This window comes from Oryctolagus cuniculus, chromosome 3, assembly GCF_964237555.1.
Source record: "Oryctolagus cuniculus chromosome 3, mOryCun1.1, whole genome shotgun sequence".
NCBI classification, from domain to species: domain Eukaryota; kingdom Metazoa; phylum Chordata; class Mammalia; order Lagomorpha; family Leporidae; genus Oryctolagus; species Oryctolagus cuniculus.
This window is the reverse complement of record NC_091434.1, coordinates 181778377-181797574: the sequence shown is the minus strand read 5'-3', so window position 1 is coordinate 181797574 and position 19198 is coordinate 181778377. Positions and strand designations below refer to the sequence as shown.

At 42.6% G+C, this 19198-nt stretch overlaps 1 protein-coding gene across 3 annotated transcripts in view; it reads left to right on the top strand.

The window, feature by feature from the left end:
* The window catches only part of MGAM2 (maltase-glucoamylase 2 (putative)), a 98021-nt gene that overhangs the window by 63959 nt on the left and 14864 nt on the right, over window positions 1-19198 (top strand). For 2 of the 3 annotated variants that reach the window (XM_070071389.1, XM_070071390.1), the window contains exons 36-45: window positions 1045-1129; window positions 2194-2332; window positions 6795-6928; window positions 7128-7162; window positions 7264-7380; window positions 7953-8101; window positions 8187-8271; window positions 9022-9078; window positions 15660-15784; window positions 17022-17110. In XM_070071389.1, coding sequence (XP_069927490.1) covers window positions 1045-1129; window positions 2194-2332; window positions 6795-6928; window positions 7128-7162; window positions 7264-7380; window positions 7953-8101; window positions 8187-8271; window positions 9022-9078; window positions 15660-15784; window positions 17022-17110 — 1015 coding nt within the window. Of the gene's footprint in view, window positions 1-1044; window positions 1130-2193; window positions 2333-6794; window positions 6929-7127; window positions 7163-7263; window positions 7381-7952; window positions 8102-8186; window positions 8272-9021; window positions 9079-15659; window positions 15785-17021; window positions 17111-17298; window positions 17738-19198 lie in introns of those variants that run through there. The other variant, XM_070071391.1, reaches the window with a different exon arrangement.

Genomic DNA, 19198 nt, shown 5'->3' with positions numbered 1-19198 from the left:
TTTCTGTTGTTTGAAAGCATATCAATATTTTGATTGCCTTCCTGATTGCCCAGTGGCCTGAAATCTTAAACAAGTTCTGGGCCAACTCTGAGGAACTGCTCAAAGATGGACTGAGCTGGCATAAGCTTGATATTCATCCAGAGACAAACCTATAAGGTAATGGGCAGTCCTGGGGACTCCCTGACATTTGATTGTTCAGGAGAGATAGGCAGAAGGTAGAATATGAAAGTACATTAATCAACCAAACAGCAGAATCAGTGAAGAGATGTGGGTGGCACTGATCACAGCAGTTACTAGTAACTCCAGGGTATTTTTGCAGGAAATTTCTGCAAGAGGGAATGCTACAGCTGGATAACTCAAAATAATGAACACTTATCCAATACTTGCCTTGACCAGGGTTGTGTCCTACTTACCATAGTCCAACATACAAAATTGTAACCTTTCCCTTGATAGGGGAAGCAATGACCATCCCTTCAGGAGCTCTTACTCTTTTCTTCTAAAAAGAATTTACTCCAAATTTGATTTTGTTTCCAGATTTGCATATGTTATACACAAGTTTTTGGGGATCTATCTGCAGCAGAAAGTGAATTGCCTTTCCTGTGCATAGTCTAGGCTGATAACAGAATTATTCTAAGCTGTCAGAGTAACAAAGTGTAGAGGAAGACAATAGTCACCACTGGATAAAGATGGAGTGAACAATCCACGCGTGGAGAAACGAAGACTGGCTTCCTGAGTGGGCATGTTTCAAGAGATTTCCTGGATCCAGGCTCCAGGATTATCTCAGCCTTTTTCTCACTGTGAAATAATCTTCCTAAATTTAAAAATACCAGGTAGTCTGAAGAGTGTACCACTCCACCTAATCTGACACGGATATTCTTAGAGTCCATTTTGGTCACTGCTAGGAATTGAAGAGAGTAATTGAAGCCACTTGGAGGACCGAGGGCTTCAATTATGACACGTTCATTTCCCTGAGGTCAGTGGCCTAAATAGCCAATGCTCTACTGCCCCTCACATCACAGAACTGTTTTTGCTCACTCATTTCAGGACATGAACGAGCCATCAAACTTTGTGGATGGATCTGTCAATGGCTGCCGAAATGATATTCTTAATAATCCACCCTATGTGCCATGTATGTAACATGATAACTTCCTCAAATTACTTCCCTAATCAAACACCTTGAAACTTTCCTCTTTACTGTCAAAGCAAAGTCTAATTTTTGATATAGAATGTATTGTTAATCATGACATAAAACCCCAAATTGAATTATCTCAAATAAAAAATGTACTACTAATAAAAATTACTAGTAAATAATGAATAAATAAATTACTAATCAAACACAAAAATAATGACAGGATTGTGAAAGGCCCTACATGGTGATTGGTACATTTGATTACTTTGATCATTGTAAGCTGACTGTTGAAATTTTAAAGACTTCTGTATGCAAACACATATGCACACACAAAGGAAAGAAAGAGAGAGAATGAGAGAGGTTCTTTTGATCATGTAATAAAATCTAGTCCATGAACTCTCTCATGTCAGCAGATACTTCATAAAGGATGTTCCCCATTTGTACTCTGACACAAACAGAAATAGGATGTTGGAATCACAGGATTCTCAGAAAGCTGGGTCTTTACATCTTGCAGGACCCCAAGGAGGGAGGTGACTCACTTTATAGAAGTGGTGCACCAGTAATTTGGGGGACAGAATCTAGACTCCAAGTTCCTTGAGGGTCACTGCTATGCTGCCTGCCCATGGCTCGCTAAGTCACTCGTTAGTGCTCTTCTTCCTCTCTGATTTAATATTTAAGTATCAAGCAAGTGCTGACGACTCAGAAAGATTTACACATTTTCATACCAAGTTGATTAAAAATAAGATCTTTTCCCTTGAGGACATTACCATCTAGTGGATGCCACAGTCCTGACAACAAGGATTTATTCCAGTGACAAATCTGCTAGTACTCTATAAACCAAGAGTTGGAACAAAAGGAAGGGTGTTTTCCCCAGTTCTATACCCTGTCCATCTTTGGCTATAAAGTCACATGATGTTGATTTTGTAGAGCTAAAAACTTGGGAAATTGGACCTGTTATTGGTTTCAAAGTTATTGATTGAAATAGAGAAATGCTAAAATGATAGGCATTTCTAAACAATGTGCAAATCAAGTTGCTTGGGAAATAATGGATCATTTCTGTTCAGACCTGGAGTCCAGGGGCACGGGCCTGAGCAGCAAGACCCTGTGCATGGAGAGTGAGCAGATCCTGCCAGACGGCTCCCGAGTGCGGCACTACGACGTGCACAGCCTGTACGGGTGGTCCCAGACCAGACCCACCTACGAGTGAGTGTTTTCATCACTGGTAGCAAAGATAACTGTACACATTGTTGCTTTTTCTCTTGTTAGACTTCTGTTGTGCTCCTATCAGCGTTATTCTGATTAAATGGATGTATGTACAAATTCCATGCAAGATTCCCCAAGCAGGTACAACAACTGAGCCTATTTGTCAAGTAGATTGCTAAAGTCACCTATTTGAGCTGCGCAGTTGGTGGTTTTTTGTATATTCATAGAGTTGTGCAGTCATCTGTAAAATGTTAAGACAATTTTCACCATCTCCAAAGGAAAATCCTGATCCATTAGCAGTCATTCTCATATTTTTTTTCCATGTCCTAAACTCAAGTCACTACTAATCTACCTTCTGTATATATGGATTATTATTCTGGATATTTCATCTGAATGAAATCACACAGCGTGTGGTCTTTTGTGCCTGAGTATTGTGTGTGTGTGCGGCGTGTTTTCAAGATTTATCTCTTGGGCCGGCGCCGCGGCTCACTAGGCTAATCCTCCGCCTTGCGGCGCCGGCACACCGGGTTCTAGTCCCAGTCGGGGCACCGGATTCTGTCCCGGTTGCCCCTCTTCCAGGCCAGCCCTCTGCTGTGGCCCGGGAGTGCAGTGGAGGATGGCCCAGGTGCTTGGGCCCTGCACCCCATGGGAGACCAGGAAAAGCACCTGGCTCCTGGCTCCTGCCATCGGATCAGCGCGGTGCGCCGGCCGCAGCGCGCTGGCCGCGGCGGCCAATGGAGGGTGAACCAACGGCAAAAGGAAGACCTTTCTCTCTGTCTCTCTCTCTCACTGTCCACTCTGCCTGTCAAAAAAAAAAAAAAAAGATTTATCTCTTAGCATGCATCAGTATTTCGTTTCTTTTTACAGATCAATAATGTTCCATTGCATAAAGATGCTATATTTTCTTTATACATCCATCAGTTGGTGAAAATTCAGGTTGTTGTTTTCACTTCTTGGCTATTTTAAATAGTGATGCTATAAACATTTTTTAAAGATTGATTTATTTGAAAGGCAGAATCACAGAGAGGCAGAGGCAGAGAGAGAGAGGTCTTGCATCTGCTGGTTCACTCCTCAAATGGCCACAATGGCCAGAGCTGAACTGACCCTATCTGAAACCAGGAGCCAAGAGCTTCATCCAGGTCTCCTACATGGGCACAGGGGCCCAAGCACTTGGGTCATCCTCCACTACTTTCCCAGGCATGCTAGCAGGGAACTGGATTGGAACTGGAGCAGTTGGCACTCAAACCAACTCCTATATGGGATGCCAGCACTGCAGACTGGTGCTTTAACCCGCTGTACCACAGCGCTGGCCCCAGTGCTATAAACATTTAACACTTACGAACTTGGAGGCAGCAATGTAGCATAGTGGTTAAAGCCATCTGAGATGCTGGCCTCCCATATGGGTGTTGGTTTATGTCTTGGATGCTCCACTTGCAATCCAGCTCCCTGCTAATGACTTGGGAAAAGCAACAGAAGATGGTTAAAACATCTGGGCTCCTACCCTCAATGTAGAGATTTGGATGATGTTCCTGGCTCCTGGCTTCAGCCTGGCTCAGCCATTGTGGCCAACTGGGAAGTGAGCCAGCAGATGGAAGATCTCTCTCTCTCTCTCTCTATCTCCTTCTCTCTGCCTCTCCTTCTCTCTTCAGCATAACTCTGACTTTCAAATAAATAAATAAATAAATCTTTTAAAAAAATCTTCCATCCCCTGGTTCACTCCCCTGATGGACCAGGCCAAAGTCAGCAGCCAGGAGTTTCATTTGGATGTCCCGTGTGGATATAAGAGCCCCAAACACTTAGGCTGTCTTCTGCTTTTTCTAGGCCAGAAGCAATACCTGCAATCTAAAGTCCTGCTTGAACCCATTTCCTCCATGAAAACCTCTCGGATGACTCTGTCTCTCCTAATCCCCTTTTCTCTTAACTCCCAAGCTTACACTGTGGCCCACATTTTAAGTTACCTCCTCTAAGCACCTTGTGCAGGGTAAGGACTGTGTCTTATCTGCAACTCTGTTCAAGCACTGACCGACGGCCGCTTCCTCTTTGTGTGCCCCTGAGTGCTATGCTGATGTGAGAGCTCAGTACACATGGGATCAGTGTGTGGATTTGCATGCTGGCCTCTCCCTCTGCTGGCTTTGAGGTCCACAATATGCCCTGCTACGTAAGCTCTGTGCTTTTGCTTTCTCCTCAGGGTCTCAACTGTGCCTTCCTGTGTTGATTCAGGTTATTTGTGCATTTGCTTCTCTGACCACTGTTTCACCAGCTCCCTGGCAGGTGTCCCTTCCCGGTCCAGTCTCCTGTGTGTTACTCCTAGGGTGGCGTTCAGTCATCTCTCTTTCACCCCGTGCAGCCCTCTCTTGGATCAGCACCCACACACTGAAGAGTTTAAACACTTTCTGAATGCAGATGACTCTCCAATCTATGGCCCCAGCACAACCTTCTCTCTTGAACTTCAAGTCCAGAATTCCCACAGATGTCATATTCCTGTCGCCCCATAGACATTTTTTGTTTTGTTTCAAGAATGTTTTGTTTAGAATGACTTCCTCAAAGGACAGGGAAGTCACAAACACGTGGTTTTAACGTTCATCGTACATTGCAATTCCCTTTTGTCACTCTAACAAATGCTGACTTGTCTCTGTAGATTTGCATGTTGGAGTTGGATACCTACATCTTGCTCTACAGTCAAAGCCCATTGGCTCCCACATGGAGGAGATAGGCTGCTATTTAGATAATTGTGCCTGAAGCACCAGAGAGTCACTCCTTACAGAATAATGGAAGAGCTAGGATTGCTAGATTTGAATGAACAATCCTGGCAAGCAAGTATCCAGTGGAAAATTTAGCAGTTACATTAGTTTAATCTTCTGTGCCTGACATACAAAGAATAAATGTAACCTTTCTTGGTGGTAAAAATATCTGGTACTTACCAGGGCCATAATATCTTAAGAAAGATAGGAAATCCTTTGCCTATTTTAATTATTATTTATTAGCCAGAATAAACAGGACATAGAAAAAGAAGGAAGTGTGGCCCTGAGATCACATTTCCCAGTGTCTAATAAATATTTCCTAGCAGACATCTTACTAACAACTCAAATTTAATATGTCGCAAGGTGAGCTAACTTCTTTCCCATATTACCCTCCGTTCCTGGAGGTCTGATTCCTCACCTGTGAACCCAGAAGTCTGAATTAAGAGTCTTGCAAAGGGCCTTGCTGGCGCTCGTGAGTTCTTTATTGATGTGAATGGAACTGGGCTGAGATAGTCATTCGCTGCTTTGTTCACATTCATGCTTATTCTACTCACATTCTCCCTTATGCTAGACCTCTGCCTTATTCAAGGTCTTCACTGCCTCTCACCTAGATTCTTATAAAAATCTAAGTGGTCTTCCACCCCTATTCCTTCACCACATATGCACACATATACATACACACACATATGTATGCATGTATATATAAACATACTTCCAATCTGTATGTGGTTAAATCTATACCTCCTCCCTCACTGTGTTTTGTTTATTGCTTTTATTCTCCAAAATTCCATTTCCCTGTAGAAATCAGATTGTATTTTTTTTTGTTTGCTATAATAAGAGTATGTGTGTGTATGTAGTATCTTCATCCACTTCTGGATTTCTTTTGGTGTGAAATATTGGAAGTGAGCTAAGTGGAGCAGTTTTCCTTATAGTAAGTAGCTCTTTTCCTGGCTTCATTTATTGGATAGTGCATCTGTATTTATTGATTTGTAATGCTTCCTTTAACAAAAATTTGGATTGTATACATACTAGAGTCATTTAATAGATGTTCTCTTTTGTTCCGTTGATTTTTTCTCCTAAAGAGTTGTCTATTTTCTGACTGGAGATACGTGTAGACAATTTCTCTTCAATCAAATGAGATTTAAATGTCTTTTTTGAATATTTGCCCATGTGTGCAAAAAATATCCTGCATGGGAGAGTGAATATCACGAAAGGGCTATGGTCGTATAGACTTTCATTTGGATCCTGGCTCTGCCTCCTTTCTCTTCCAATGACTAAAACAAGTGATCTAACTTCTCTGAGCCTTAGTATCCCAACAGTAAAAGCAATATAAGGAAGTCTTCCTCATGAAGAGGAAGTAGCTCTTTTTGTGAGATAGTACACACGAACGTGACGAGCCTAATTCCAGCAGAGGAGAAAGGTTCCATTAAATCGCAGTTCTACTCCTCAGCCCCAGATAACTATCTAACTGGACTTTTCTTTAAGAATGAAATCATGTAGCAGAGATCAGTCTTCCTCCGGTTGTCCTGCTGAGACTTTGGTTGGGACTTTGGCCCCACTGTTCGTCAGCAGATGTTTTCTGGGCAGGAAAGCATTTGACTCTGAGTGGAACAGCTCTGCCACCCCACACAGCAAGCTGCAAGTTCTCTCTGTGATGCAGCTCTATGACTGTCCAGGCTCGTGTCCACCTTCAGTTCACCTCCTTGTTCCTCTCCACCCAGAGCCGTGCAGGAGGTGACGGGACAGCGAGGGATCGTCATCACCCGCTCCACGTTCCCCTCTTCTGGCCGCTGGGGTGGACACTGGCTGGGGGAGAACACAGCGGCGTGGGACCAGCTGGGGAAGTCTATCATTGGTGTGTGATGTTCTTCCTAGGGCCCTCTGTATCTAGATCATCATCAAGATTGGACTTTTCTAGGGATGTTTTAATTTATACCCACCTTTCAATATTTTCATCATGAATTCCCAAGGCTTTCTAACAGGGCAAGGAAAAGCCAGGTCTGTCTTCCCCAAAGTGTTTCCATATTCCACACAGCCATATCTTCTCATTGCAGGTATGATGGAGTTCAGTCTCTTTGGAATACCTTATGTAAGTCAAACAGAGGCCATCACTAATTACCCAGTCACATTTCAGTGTGTCTACAACCCACTGGAGTCCCACCCCATGCTCTGATTTTTGCATCTTCTCAGACAGGAGCAGACATCTGTGGGTTCTTTGGAGATGCTGAATATGAGATGTGCATTCGCTGGATGCAGCTGGGGGCCTTTTATCCATTTTCCAGGAACCACAACACCATCGGGACGAGGGTGAGTCAGCAGTTCCTGCAGCAGGTGCTTCGCAACCTCCCAGCACAGCTTATTTTGAACCCACAAGGTCATTCTACTTCCTCCCTGAGAAAGGTCATACAAATCATTGGGACCTCCGTTTTCTAGAATATCCACCAAGTTTAGAACCTCAGAGTTACTGACAATTTTTGAGTATGCTTTTTCTCACCTCCTGGGGTGTTAATACCCATGAGGAGAGAATTTATTATGTCTCCCCCATGGAACTAAAATGTAAAAATCCATTCTTTTAAGCAAATCGCATTTATATTTTATTCAAATCCATTGATGAAATGTCAGTGCTTCATAAAGAATGATTGATTGTGCCACACATACACAGGGCTAAGGCTGGACCTGGGCAGGAGACACAGAAATCAATAACAAAGAAGAACCAAGAAGCTCTAGTTCTGAGAGCTTTTGCAGGGAAAGGGGTGGCCAGACCTGAAGGGAGAAGCGGTGGGGAGATGTGTGTGGAGGAAATGCTCACTGATCCTTCCTGACATCACCAGGGTGTAGTGAAGGAAAACCAGTCGGTTCTGTGCTCTTTGTTAACTTAGAGACAAGATCCTGTGGCATGGAACTCAACCTTTGAGATGGCCTCACAAAAAGCCCTGCAGATCAGATACTCCTTGCTGCCTTATCTCTACACGCTGATGTACAAGGCTCACGTGGAGGGCAGCACTGTCATCCGACCTCTTCTCCACGAGTGAGTAGAGACTCTCTCCCTTGTAGCACTCCTCTGCGAAGGTTGTAGGAGTTCAGGGATAAAGATTTCACGCTTACCTTTTCAGGTTTACAAACGACAGCACAACGTGGGATATAGACCAACAGTTCATGTGGGGCCCTGCCATCCTTATCAGCCCTGTGCTGGAAAGTGTGAGTTTTTGCAGTAGATCAGAAACCCTCCAATCACTAACGGTAAGGTACAGGAGAAGTGTTTTTAGATCATCCTGTGTTGTTTCCGGTGAATGCCTTCCTACTACCCCTAAAGGAAAACTTTTCCTTTTTCTGAGATCCTCTCCAATGAAAGTTTCACACCACTAGTTGATTGCTATTTTTAGAAATTTGTCATCTTGTATGGTTTTACAGTAATTTTTAAAAAATTATTTCTTGTTTTTTTTTTTTTTTTTAAGATTTTATTATTTGAGAGGTAGAGTTACAGACAGTGAGAGGGAGAGACAGAGAGAAAGAAAGGTCTTCCTTCTGCTGGTTCACTCCCCAAATAGCTGCAACGGCTGGAGCTGCGTCGATCCGAAGCCAGGAGCCAGGAGCTTCTTCTGGGTCTCCCACGTGGGAGCAGGGGCCCAAGGACTTGGGCCATCTTCTACTGCTTTCCCAGGCCATAGCAGAGAGCTGGATCGGAGTGGAGCAGCCGGGTCTTGAACCAGCGCACATGTGGGATGCCAGTGCCGCAGGTGGAGGATTAACCTACTGTGCCACGGCACCTGCCCCTGTTGTGTGTTTTAATAAGAATTCTTCTGGATCATCCTTAATAAAATCTTGTACATTCTTAAATTGCTAATAAAATTCCCTCTTTGCCTTACTCTAGAGAAAGTGTCTTAAAAATTGAAATTACACTATTTCCTTCCTGGAATATTCATAATGATGTTTGATTTTATGTTTCAGAACACTTTTGCGATCCGTGCCTATTTCCCTCAAGCCCTTTGGTATGACTACAGCACGGTAAGAATGAACAAATGCATGGTTTGTTAAAACCGGATTAATCTGGCACTCTCTACTGACTTCCAGGAACATATGTTCTAAGAAAGTAATTTTCAACCTTCTAAGCCTTGGCAATTTTTTAAATTTTATTTAAGGTATAAAAATTTCATGTATTTCATATATACATATTTAGGAACATAGTGATACATCACACATTACCTTCCCTCCCACTGTCGCTCCCCCATTCGCGGAGGAACGACACAGGACCCTGCACTGTTCTTTTGTCTGCCCGGCCCTTCCCGGGTTTGCTGCTGGTCCTTCCCGGGTTGGCTGCTGACTGTGGAGGGGCGGCACCCCCTGCCACTTTCCCCGCTTCCGCGGAGGAGCGGCACACCGCCGGCCGGCTCTCTCGGGGGCTGCTCAGGTATTCCTTCAGATGTTCCTGGTGCATGTTGTCTCTCTCCTCCTTTATAGTCCTCTTCCACCAATCCATGCTCTGCTACCCACATGCCGAGCACACTGCTCTCCTCCAATCAGGAGCAGGATCAGCTCCTGCAGCTCATCAGTCAAATTGGTGAGAGGCAGCTGCGTAGAAGTTTACTCCTCCCCAGCACCATATTGTGGGAGAGCAGATGCATAGAATAAGTCTTAATTCCAGTAACTTAGTCTGGTCTCAGTTGCTCCCCACATCCCACCCTGTTCCTACCCTTCTTCCTCCTCCCTCTCCTATTCACACTCTTAATTTTTATGAAGATCTATTTCAGTTTACTTTCTACTTGTAAGATTAACTCTGCACTAAGTAAAGAGGTCAACAAATAGTGTAAAGAAAAAAGCACTTGCTCAACAGTAGAGACAAGGGCTGTAAATGGTCATCGAATCTCAAAATGTCAGTTTCACTGCAATACATTACATTTTAGGTACTCTGTTAGTTAACATAGATCAGGGAAAACATAAGGTATCTGTCTTTTGGGGAATGGTTTATTTCTCTAAGTATAATGGTTTTAAGTTACATCTATTTTATTGCAAATAACAGGATTTCATTTTTTTTATTGCTGAGTAGTATTCCATGGTGTGTTTACACCATAAGTTCTTTTTCCAGTCATCAGTTGATAGACATCTTGGTTGATTCCATATCTTAGCTATTGTGAATTGAGGGACAGTGAACATGAGGGTACAGATAACTCTTTCATTTGCTGATCTCATTTGCTGTGGGTAAATTCCCAGGAGAGGGATGCTGGATCACATGGTAGGTCTGTATTCAGAGATCTGAGTTATCTCCACACTGTCTTCCACAAAGGCTGAATCAGTTTACATTTCCACCAACAGTGGATTAGAGTACCTTCCCCCCACCTCCTTGGCAGCATTTATTATTTGTGGATTTCTGTATGAGAGCTATTCTAACTGGGATGAAGTGAAACCTCTTTGTGGTTTTGATTTGCTTTTTACTAATGGCCAGTGGTCCTGAAAATTTTTTCATGTGTCTGTGGCCCATTTCTTAATTGGATTGTTTATTCTGTTGTTGTTGACTTTCTTGGGCTCTTTTTGGATTCTGAATAATGATCCTTGATCAATTTCATAGTTTGCAAATATTTTCTCTTATCTGTGGTTGGCTCTTCACTTTGCAGGCGTTTCTTTTTTTTTTAGGTTTATTTATTTATTTAAAAGTCAGAGTTACACACAGAGAGGCAGAGGCAGAGAGAGAGAGAGAGAGAGAGAGGTCTTCCATCCACTGGTTCACTTCCAAATTGGCTGCAACAGCTGCAGCTGCACTGACAGGAGGCCAGGAGCCAGGAGCTTCTTCCAGGTCTCCCACATGGGTGCAGGGGCCCAAGGACTTGGGCCATCCTCCACTGCTTTTTCCAGGCCACAGCAGAGAGCTGGATCAGAAGTGGAGCAGCCGGGACTCAACTCCGAATCCATATGGGATGCCGGCACTGCAGGCGGCAGCTTTATCCACTATGCCACAGCGCCGGCCCCGGGTGTTTCTTTTGCGGTGTAAAAGCTTCCCAGCTTGATGCCATCCCATGTTTCTATTTTGGCTTTGATTGCCTGTGCTTCTGGGGTCTTGTCCAAGAGCTCTTTTGCTATGCCAATGTCTTACAGACTTTCACCAATGATCTCTAATAATCTCTGATAATTTGGTGATACTAGGTCATGGATTTAGGTCCTTCATACATTTTGAGTGGATTTTTGTGTAAGATGTAAGGTAGGGCTCATGCTTCATACATCTGCATGTGGAGATCCAAGTGTTCCCAGCACCATTTGTTGAAGAGGCTGTCCATGCTCAAGAGATTGGTGTTAGCTCCTTTGTCAAAGATATGTTGGTTAAATACATGGGTTTGTTTCTGGACTTTCTATTCTATCCATTGGCCTACACATCTAATTTTTTTCTAATACCAGGCACTCTTGGTTATAACTGCCTGCCCTGTAGTATGTCTTTAAATCAGGTATTAGGATGCCACCTGCGTTGTTTTTGTTGTATAAGATTGCTTTAGCTATTCAAGATCTCTTGTGCTATCATCATTCATTCTAGATCTGAGAAGAACTTCATGGTAATTTCATTGGTATTACATTGAATCTGTAAATTACTTTGGGCAGTATATACATTTGGATGATATTAATTCTTCCAAGACACCAACACGGAAGATTTTTTTCCCATTTTTTGTGTGTCTTCCTCTATTTCTTTCTTTAATGTTTAATCTTTGACCACCTTGGTTAAATTCCTTCCAAGGCATTCAATTTTTTGTAGCTATTGTGAATGGACTTCATCTGAGAAGTTCTTTCTCTGCATGACATTGTCTGTGGATACAAAGGACATTGATTTTTTATGTATTAATTTCATATGCTGCCAATTCACCAAACTCTTTTATGAATTCCAATAGTCTCTTAGTGGAGTATTTTGGATCCGCTATATATAGAATCATATCATCTGCGAATAGGGATAGTTGGACTTCCTTCTTTCCAGTTTGTATCCCTTTATTTCTTTTTCTTGCCTAATGGCCCTGGCCAAAATTTCCAGGACTATATTGAATAGCAGTGGTGAAAGTGGGCATCCTTTTCTGGTTAGGGATATTAGAGGAAATGCTTCCAGCTTTTCCACATTGAATAAGATGCTGGCTGTTGGTTTGTCATAAATTGCCTTTATTGGGTTGAGAAATGTTCCTTCTATACCCAGTTTGCTTAAGGTTTTCATCGTGAAAGCGTGTTGTCTTTTATCAAATGCTTTCTCTGCATCTACTGAGATAACCGTATGGTTATCTTCAGTTTGTTAATGGGATGTATCACACTGAGTTGCGAATCTTGAACCATCCCTGCATATCAGAATAGATTCCATTTGATCCTTGTAAATGATCTTTCTGATGTGTTGTTCACATTCAACAACTGGTATTTTGTTGAGGATTCTTGCATCTATATTCATCTGGGATACTGGTCTATAGATCTCTTTTTCTGTTGCTGCTTTTTCTGGTTAAGGAATTTAGGTGATGCTGGCCTCACAGAAGGAGTTTGGGAGGATCCCCTCCATTTCAGTTGTCTTAAAAATCTTGAGAAGAATTGGAATTGTTTATTCTTTGAAAGTCTGGTAGAATTCAGCAGTGAAGCCACTGGGTCCTGGGCTTTCCTTTGTTGGGAGAGTCTATTACTGACTTAACCTCCTTCTTGGTTATTGGTCTTTTAGGTGTTCTGTATCTTCATGACTTAATTTAGGTATGTTGTGTATGTCCAGGAATCTATTCATTTCTTCTAGATTTTCTGATTTGTTAGCATATAGCTCTTTGCAGTAATTCCTGATGATTCTTTTTATTTCTGTAGTTATCTGATGTTACATTTCCTTTTTCAATTCTGATATCATTGATTTGGTTCTTCTCCCTCTTTTTATTTATTTATTTATTTATTTATTTATTTATTTATTTATTTTTTGGCTAGTTGGGCCAATGGTATATTCTCTGAAAGTAATCTGGCATTTGTCTTGTGCACAATTTATAAACTTTTGTTATGTTTTGCTGTTGAAAGTATGACTACACTGTGTCACGGTGAAGTTTTTGGTCATGTCTATAAGCAGTTTTCGTGCCTTTTTCTCTTGGACATTTTTTCTTCCTCCAAATTAGGGAAATCTTCTGTAATTATTCCACTGAATAGGATTTCTGATTCATTCGCTCTTCCCACACCATCAGGAAATCCTAAGTCTCCTATGTTGGGTCATTTGATAGTATCCCAGAAATCTCCAACACTGTTTTTAATTATTCTAATGTCTTTCTCTCTCTCTCTCTCTTTATTTTTTGTTCTGAAAACTTTTCATCAATTTTCTTCTAACTCAGATTTTCTTCTACTTAATGAATTCTGTTGTTAAGGCTTTCAACTGTATTTTTTACTTGACACACTGAAATTTTCATTTCTAATATATCATTTTGATTTCTCTTCGCAATCTCAACTTCTTGGGAAATTTTTCATTCATGTGATGTATGAATTTCTTTAATTCATGAATTTGCTTCTCATTCCCTATGATTAATCTTTTGAGTTCTGTTTCAGGAATTTCATTAATCTCTTCATCTTCACATTCTAATATTGAAGTGTTGTGTTCTCTCGAGGGGTCATGTTGTCTTCCTTATTCTTTTTTCTTGAATTTCTGTGTTTATTTTTAGATATTTGTTGAGATACTTGTTGGCTTTTTCCTCTGATGGCTTCTGTCTTTGAACTATGGCTCTGTGACTTAGTGAAGTTTCTGTTCTTTCAGTGAATACCCAGAGGTGTGTGCTGGGTTTGGCCAGGGAGCTCTGGTCAGTGGTACAGGGAGGGGTGAGTATCCAGGGTGACACCCAGGTTGGGTGTGGTAAATCTCTTCTTTTTAGTAGGCAGGAGGGAATAAGCACCTGTGTTGGCATAACCTCACCTCCTCCCTTCCAAAGTGATCAACGCCCAGGTGCTGCATCACAGTGGGTGCAATACTTATCTACACTGCTGCATGAAGTACACAAAGATCGGTGCTATCCTCAGTGTAGACATGGGTCCCATTGCAATGACACACCCCAGGCAATCGGGGAGCTTGAGTGTGTGATTGCCCAGAGACCCAGCTACACCCTGCACCTTCTCTTGCAGTAACAGAGTTCCCACAGTTCCAGCACATAAGGTTCCCTTAGCCATGGGGTGTAGAGGACCCTCTCTGCCTACCTAGCCTGTCCTGTCCACAGAGAGGCAGACATGTCCCCACAGCCAGCTGCCTATGGGTGCTCTGTCTGGGTGGTTTGAGCCCTGGAACCTGTGATATGCTGAGAGGCCAGGGGCACCTCACAGTCCTACGTGGGTGCCCAGCCCCTTGTCAGTCTTCCCGGCAAGACTCAAAGTCAGTGGGGAATGCAAATTTTTTCTTCTAGTAGAATCCACCTGCACAAGAACTGCTGGCCACAATCCCTACTTGTTTCACAATGTTGCCTTCTCTCGGCTGATTTCCCAGTGCACCCATCGGAGCTGCTGCCACTGCTACTCTGTCAAGTTGGCATTTTGTGCTGGCCAGTTGCTTGGTACTCACACACGAATTTCTGCAGCTGCTGTGTATGTTCAAAATGGTGCCTGCCCTCTCTCAGCCAGTTTCTGGGTGCCTTGCCGGGGTTGGGGAGAGAGAAACCTGTACCTTTTTTTTTTTTTTTTTTTTTTTTTTTTTTTTTTTTTTGACAGGCAGAGTGGACAGTGAGAGAGAGAGACAGAGAGAAAGGTCTTCCTTTTGCCGTTGGTTCACCCTCCAATGGCCGCCGCGGCCGACGCGCTGCGGCCGGCGCACCGCGCTGATCCGATGGCAGGAGCCAGGAGCCAGGTGCTTTTCCTGGTCTCCCATGGGGTGCAGGGCCCAAGCACCTGGGCCATCCTCCACTGCACTCCCGGGCCACAGCAGAGGGCTGGCCTGGAAGAGGGGCAACCGGGACAGAATCCGGCGCCCCGACCGGGACTAGAACCCGGTGTGCCGGCGCCGCTAGGCGGAGGATTAGCCTAGTGAGCCGCGGCGCCGGCCTGTACCTTTTTTTTAATTCTAGGTTAGCGGGTACCCTATACCCTTAGGACTCCAGGCCAGATTCACACCAAACCTTCCTTTGGGCTATATCACCAGTGGCAAGAGCTGCAACAGTCTGATCTCATCTCACTCTTCAAAGCGGCATTTTCTCTGGCTCTCGGCTGCTGGAGTCGTGTGTTGTGTCTGCGCCCGTCCTGCATGGCCGCGACTTCCAAACAGATCCAGCCGCCCCTTCCTTCCCTGGGACTTGCACTGCGGTTTTCTCTCTGACTCTCCCCTGAGAATGTACTTCCTCCACTTTTTCTCTATGTATGCCTTGCCTTTCACGCAAGGTTTACTTAAATGCAGGTATCCACAAAAGCATCAGTAGATACAGTCTGAGCACCTGTATCACAGTGACACCAGACTTTTCTACAGACACAGAGAAAAGGCAAGATTTTCAGAGTTTTAAGCAAATACAAAAACCGGGTGCTTTCTCCTTAGGACTGCAGAGTTGCAACTTCCCAAGGTGCTTCATTGTAAAGGAAGGGCTCATCATAACGCGCGCGGTCATGTCGTCTGCTCACCTGCCTTCAGTCCTTGCCTCCGTCCTCCCTTCTAGGAGTCTGGAAACAACTCGACAGGCGAGTGGAGAATCCTGCAGGCTCCCCTTGACCACATCAATCTTCATGTCAGAGGAGGCTACATCCTGCCTTGGCAAGAACCTGCAGTTAACACTCACTCCAGGTGAGCAGGGGAGTTGGGTCTGAAGTGTTCACTTCGTCGAGAGACAGCTTTGCAAGTGGTGTTGTGTCTACCTGGGCTCTGTGCGTGAATAAACAACTTGTAGACAAGTGTTGGTTACATTCCGTGAGTGCTCTTGGCAGATGAACATGAAGTCAGATTTGAGGAGATCTTTGATCTATCAGGCAAAATTTTCCTTCAGGCAAAGCGTGTTTCTCTTTATACCCTAAGCAAACAGGGAATATGACTCAACTGCTTGGTTTCTAATGGATCCCCAGAAGATTCAGTGGTCATTCCAAATCCAAGGCGAGATTTTATACACTCTTACGCATGTGCACATTATACCACTTCATATATACATATAGAGTGGTTATTCATCTAATTATATGAAATACATATGAAATATGAGTAATGTAATACTTCATATGTATAATTTCATGTTTGATATATATGAAATAGTATTTACAGGTATTTATGTCTATAACTAGTTACACATGAACTAGGTTTCATATATATATGAGACACTAAATACATATTCATTGAATGAATGGATGCATGAATATGTTCACTCATTAAGGAGAGCATGTTATGTGTAAAGAGGCACATAAGACAGAAACAACTCAAGAGGAGAAAGATGAACTTTGTCCTTGAATAAGGCTGTATTCTTGGTTTTTATATGAATGGAGCTTTGAGCTGGGTGTTGAATAATGAAAAGGATGAAGGTATAAAGATTGCAGATGAGAGATATTATGGCACATTTAAAGAACCAAAGGTAAGAGATTAGTTGATCTGGGGGAATAGTAATCCATTCAGTTTAACTAGAACATAGCAAAAGGAGTGGGTGAAATACATAGAGCCCACATGGGTTAGGATCAGTTCGTGAAGGTTGTGAAAGCCAGGCCAGGTCTTTGGATTTTGTCTGTAGTAAACCTACTGAAGTGCTCTTTGTCTATTGGGTTTTCTTCCTAAGGAATTCATATATCTTATAATTTGCACATTTGTGAAGTATGTGTATTTGATGTTTGAAGGCTAAAGTTAAACCAAACATGTTATCAAATATTTAAATGTTTCTCTATTACATTTTAAGTGTCATATTTAATCTCACCTTACCTATTTTTAGAATTTTATGCACTTATTTAATATATTACCTTTATTTCTGGATAAGTAATATTTTTAACAGCCTGTTCTTCGCTTTTACAACCTACAATATAAAGAAAAATATCTCATTTTTATATGACAGTCGGCAAAAATTTATGGGATTAATTGTTGCATTGGATGACAACGGGGAAGCTGAGGGTGAGCTGTTCTGGGATGATGGACAAAGCATCGGTGAGTATGCAGTTTCCAGCGTCCTTGTCACCCTCAGAAAGGCAAACCCCAGAGGCTCGCCACGTCACTGGCAAGAACTGAGTGCTTATTTGTTTCTGTCACTGCCAGCAAGGCAAAGGTATTGAGGGATGTTTTACAGCTTTTGGACTATGACAAGCATGGACCAGGTATGGCCCCGTGTGTTTTAGACCAGGGACCTGCCCAGTGCTGTGGAGCTCCGTGTCACCGTCTCCCTCTGACAAAGCAGGATGGTTGCGGATGTCGGGCTGACAGTTAACTCATCCTCGAGGGGACACAGACGAGGCTCTGTTGTTTGGGCCAGCCATCTATACCAGGCATCATTCTCCTCCACGAAGGCCTACTCAAGACACAAATTACAGTTGGAAAATTTCTCAGTGACTCATCCATGCAATTAAATGTTTACCAAAGGACACCTCATGTTACTTTGTATGTTTCTTTTCCCAATCAAAGACATACCCGTTCTACCTTAGATAATTTGGCTTTGTCATTATAGTCAGAACAGCCTCTTCCTGCGACATTTCTTAGATACTGACACACTGTTACCAACCCTCCCTGTTCACCACTTATCCCTCGGAGAGCACGTTCTAGTGTTGCTGGATGACACATTTGCAGAAGTTATAGTTTATTTTTGACTAATGATATTTCTAAAGGATTTTTTCTTGATAATTTCTTTCATTTTAAGGATAAAGTATTCTCTTTAAAATTTGTAAAGATAGAAAACTAGAAAAAATACAATCACCTTTATATTTTTGCTATACTGCCTTTTGCTTTATATCACTTAAGAAAGTGTTTATGGTTTGTACAGGTGAAACTGTGTTGAATGGGTGAACACTGCTTATTTTCACCTGTCATGGCGGAAGCATGTCTAGTTGTCATTGTGCAGTGTTCATAAGCATCATTGTGGTGATCATGTTCTGTTGCTGCATCATGATGTATCTAATTCTCTATAATTACCCTCTACACAGGTTTTCTTTTATAAAATTAACAGTATTAATTTTAAGACTACTGTTAGAGAGGCAGAGAGGGAGAGAGAGAGTGCTCCTAACCAATGAGTCACTCCCCTGAATACCTGTGAGATTACTGCTGGACCAGGCTGAAGCTAGGAGCTAGGACCTCAATCTAGGTCTCTCACATGGGTGACAGAGACCCAGCCACTGAGTCACCGCTTGCTCACTACCGGAGTACACAGTAGCAGGAAGCTGGAATTAGAATTCAAACCCAGGTACTCCTCCGTGGGATGTGGCGTATCAACTGTTAGGCCAAATGCATACTCTGCTACGGGATGTTTTCTTTTTTCTTTTAAGATTTATTTATGTATTTAAAATGCAGAGACGGGAAGGGAAAGAGAGAAGGAGGGTGAGAGAGAGAGAGAGAGAGAGAGAGAGAGAGAGAGCCCCATGTACCCTATACCCGGCTTCTCCTATTATTAACATCTTATATTAGTGTAATATATTTGTTATTAGTATATTATGAAATCATTAAATCCCATGTTAGTTTATTTCTCACAAGTGATGAGCCACACCCAGGTTCTCCTCTATTTTTAATCCAAGATCCCTCCCAGCCTGTAGTAATCAGGAAAGGGCCTTTTTTATCCCCAGAATATTCTGGTGTGTTTTATTATCATGAAAATAAAAGTTACATAAGGGTCATGTTTGTCTTTCGTGAGACCCATTGGTGTCCTTCTGAGAAGTGCATTTGATTTGTCCACCATTGCAGCCAAGGACCATTTAGGAAGTTATTAAATTAATTCAACAAAATAAGTCAGTGCCCAACCGGCTACTCTGCTTCTTTTTTTCCTTGTTTTATTTTAGAAAGCTTTTATTTAATAAACATAAATTTCATAGGTACAGCTTTAGGAATATAGTGGTTCTTCCCCCCATTCCTGCCCTCCTACCCCTAAACCATCCCACCTCCTACTCCCTCTCCCATCCCATTCTTCATTAAGATTCATTTTCAACAGTTGGCACCCAAACAGACATACAAAGTATAAAGTACTGTTTGAAGACAAGTTTTACCATTAATTCACATAGTACGACTCATTAAGGACAGAGGCCCTACATGGGGAGT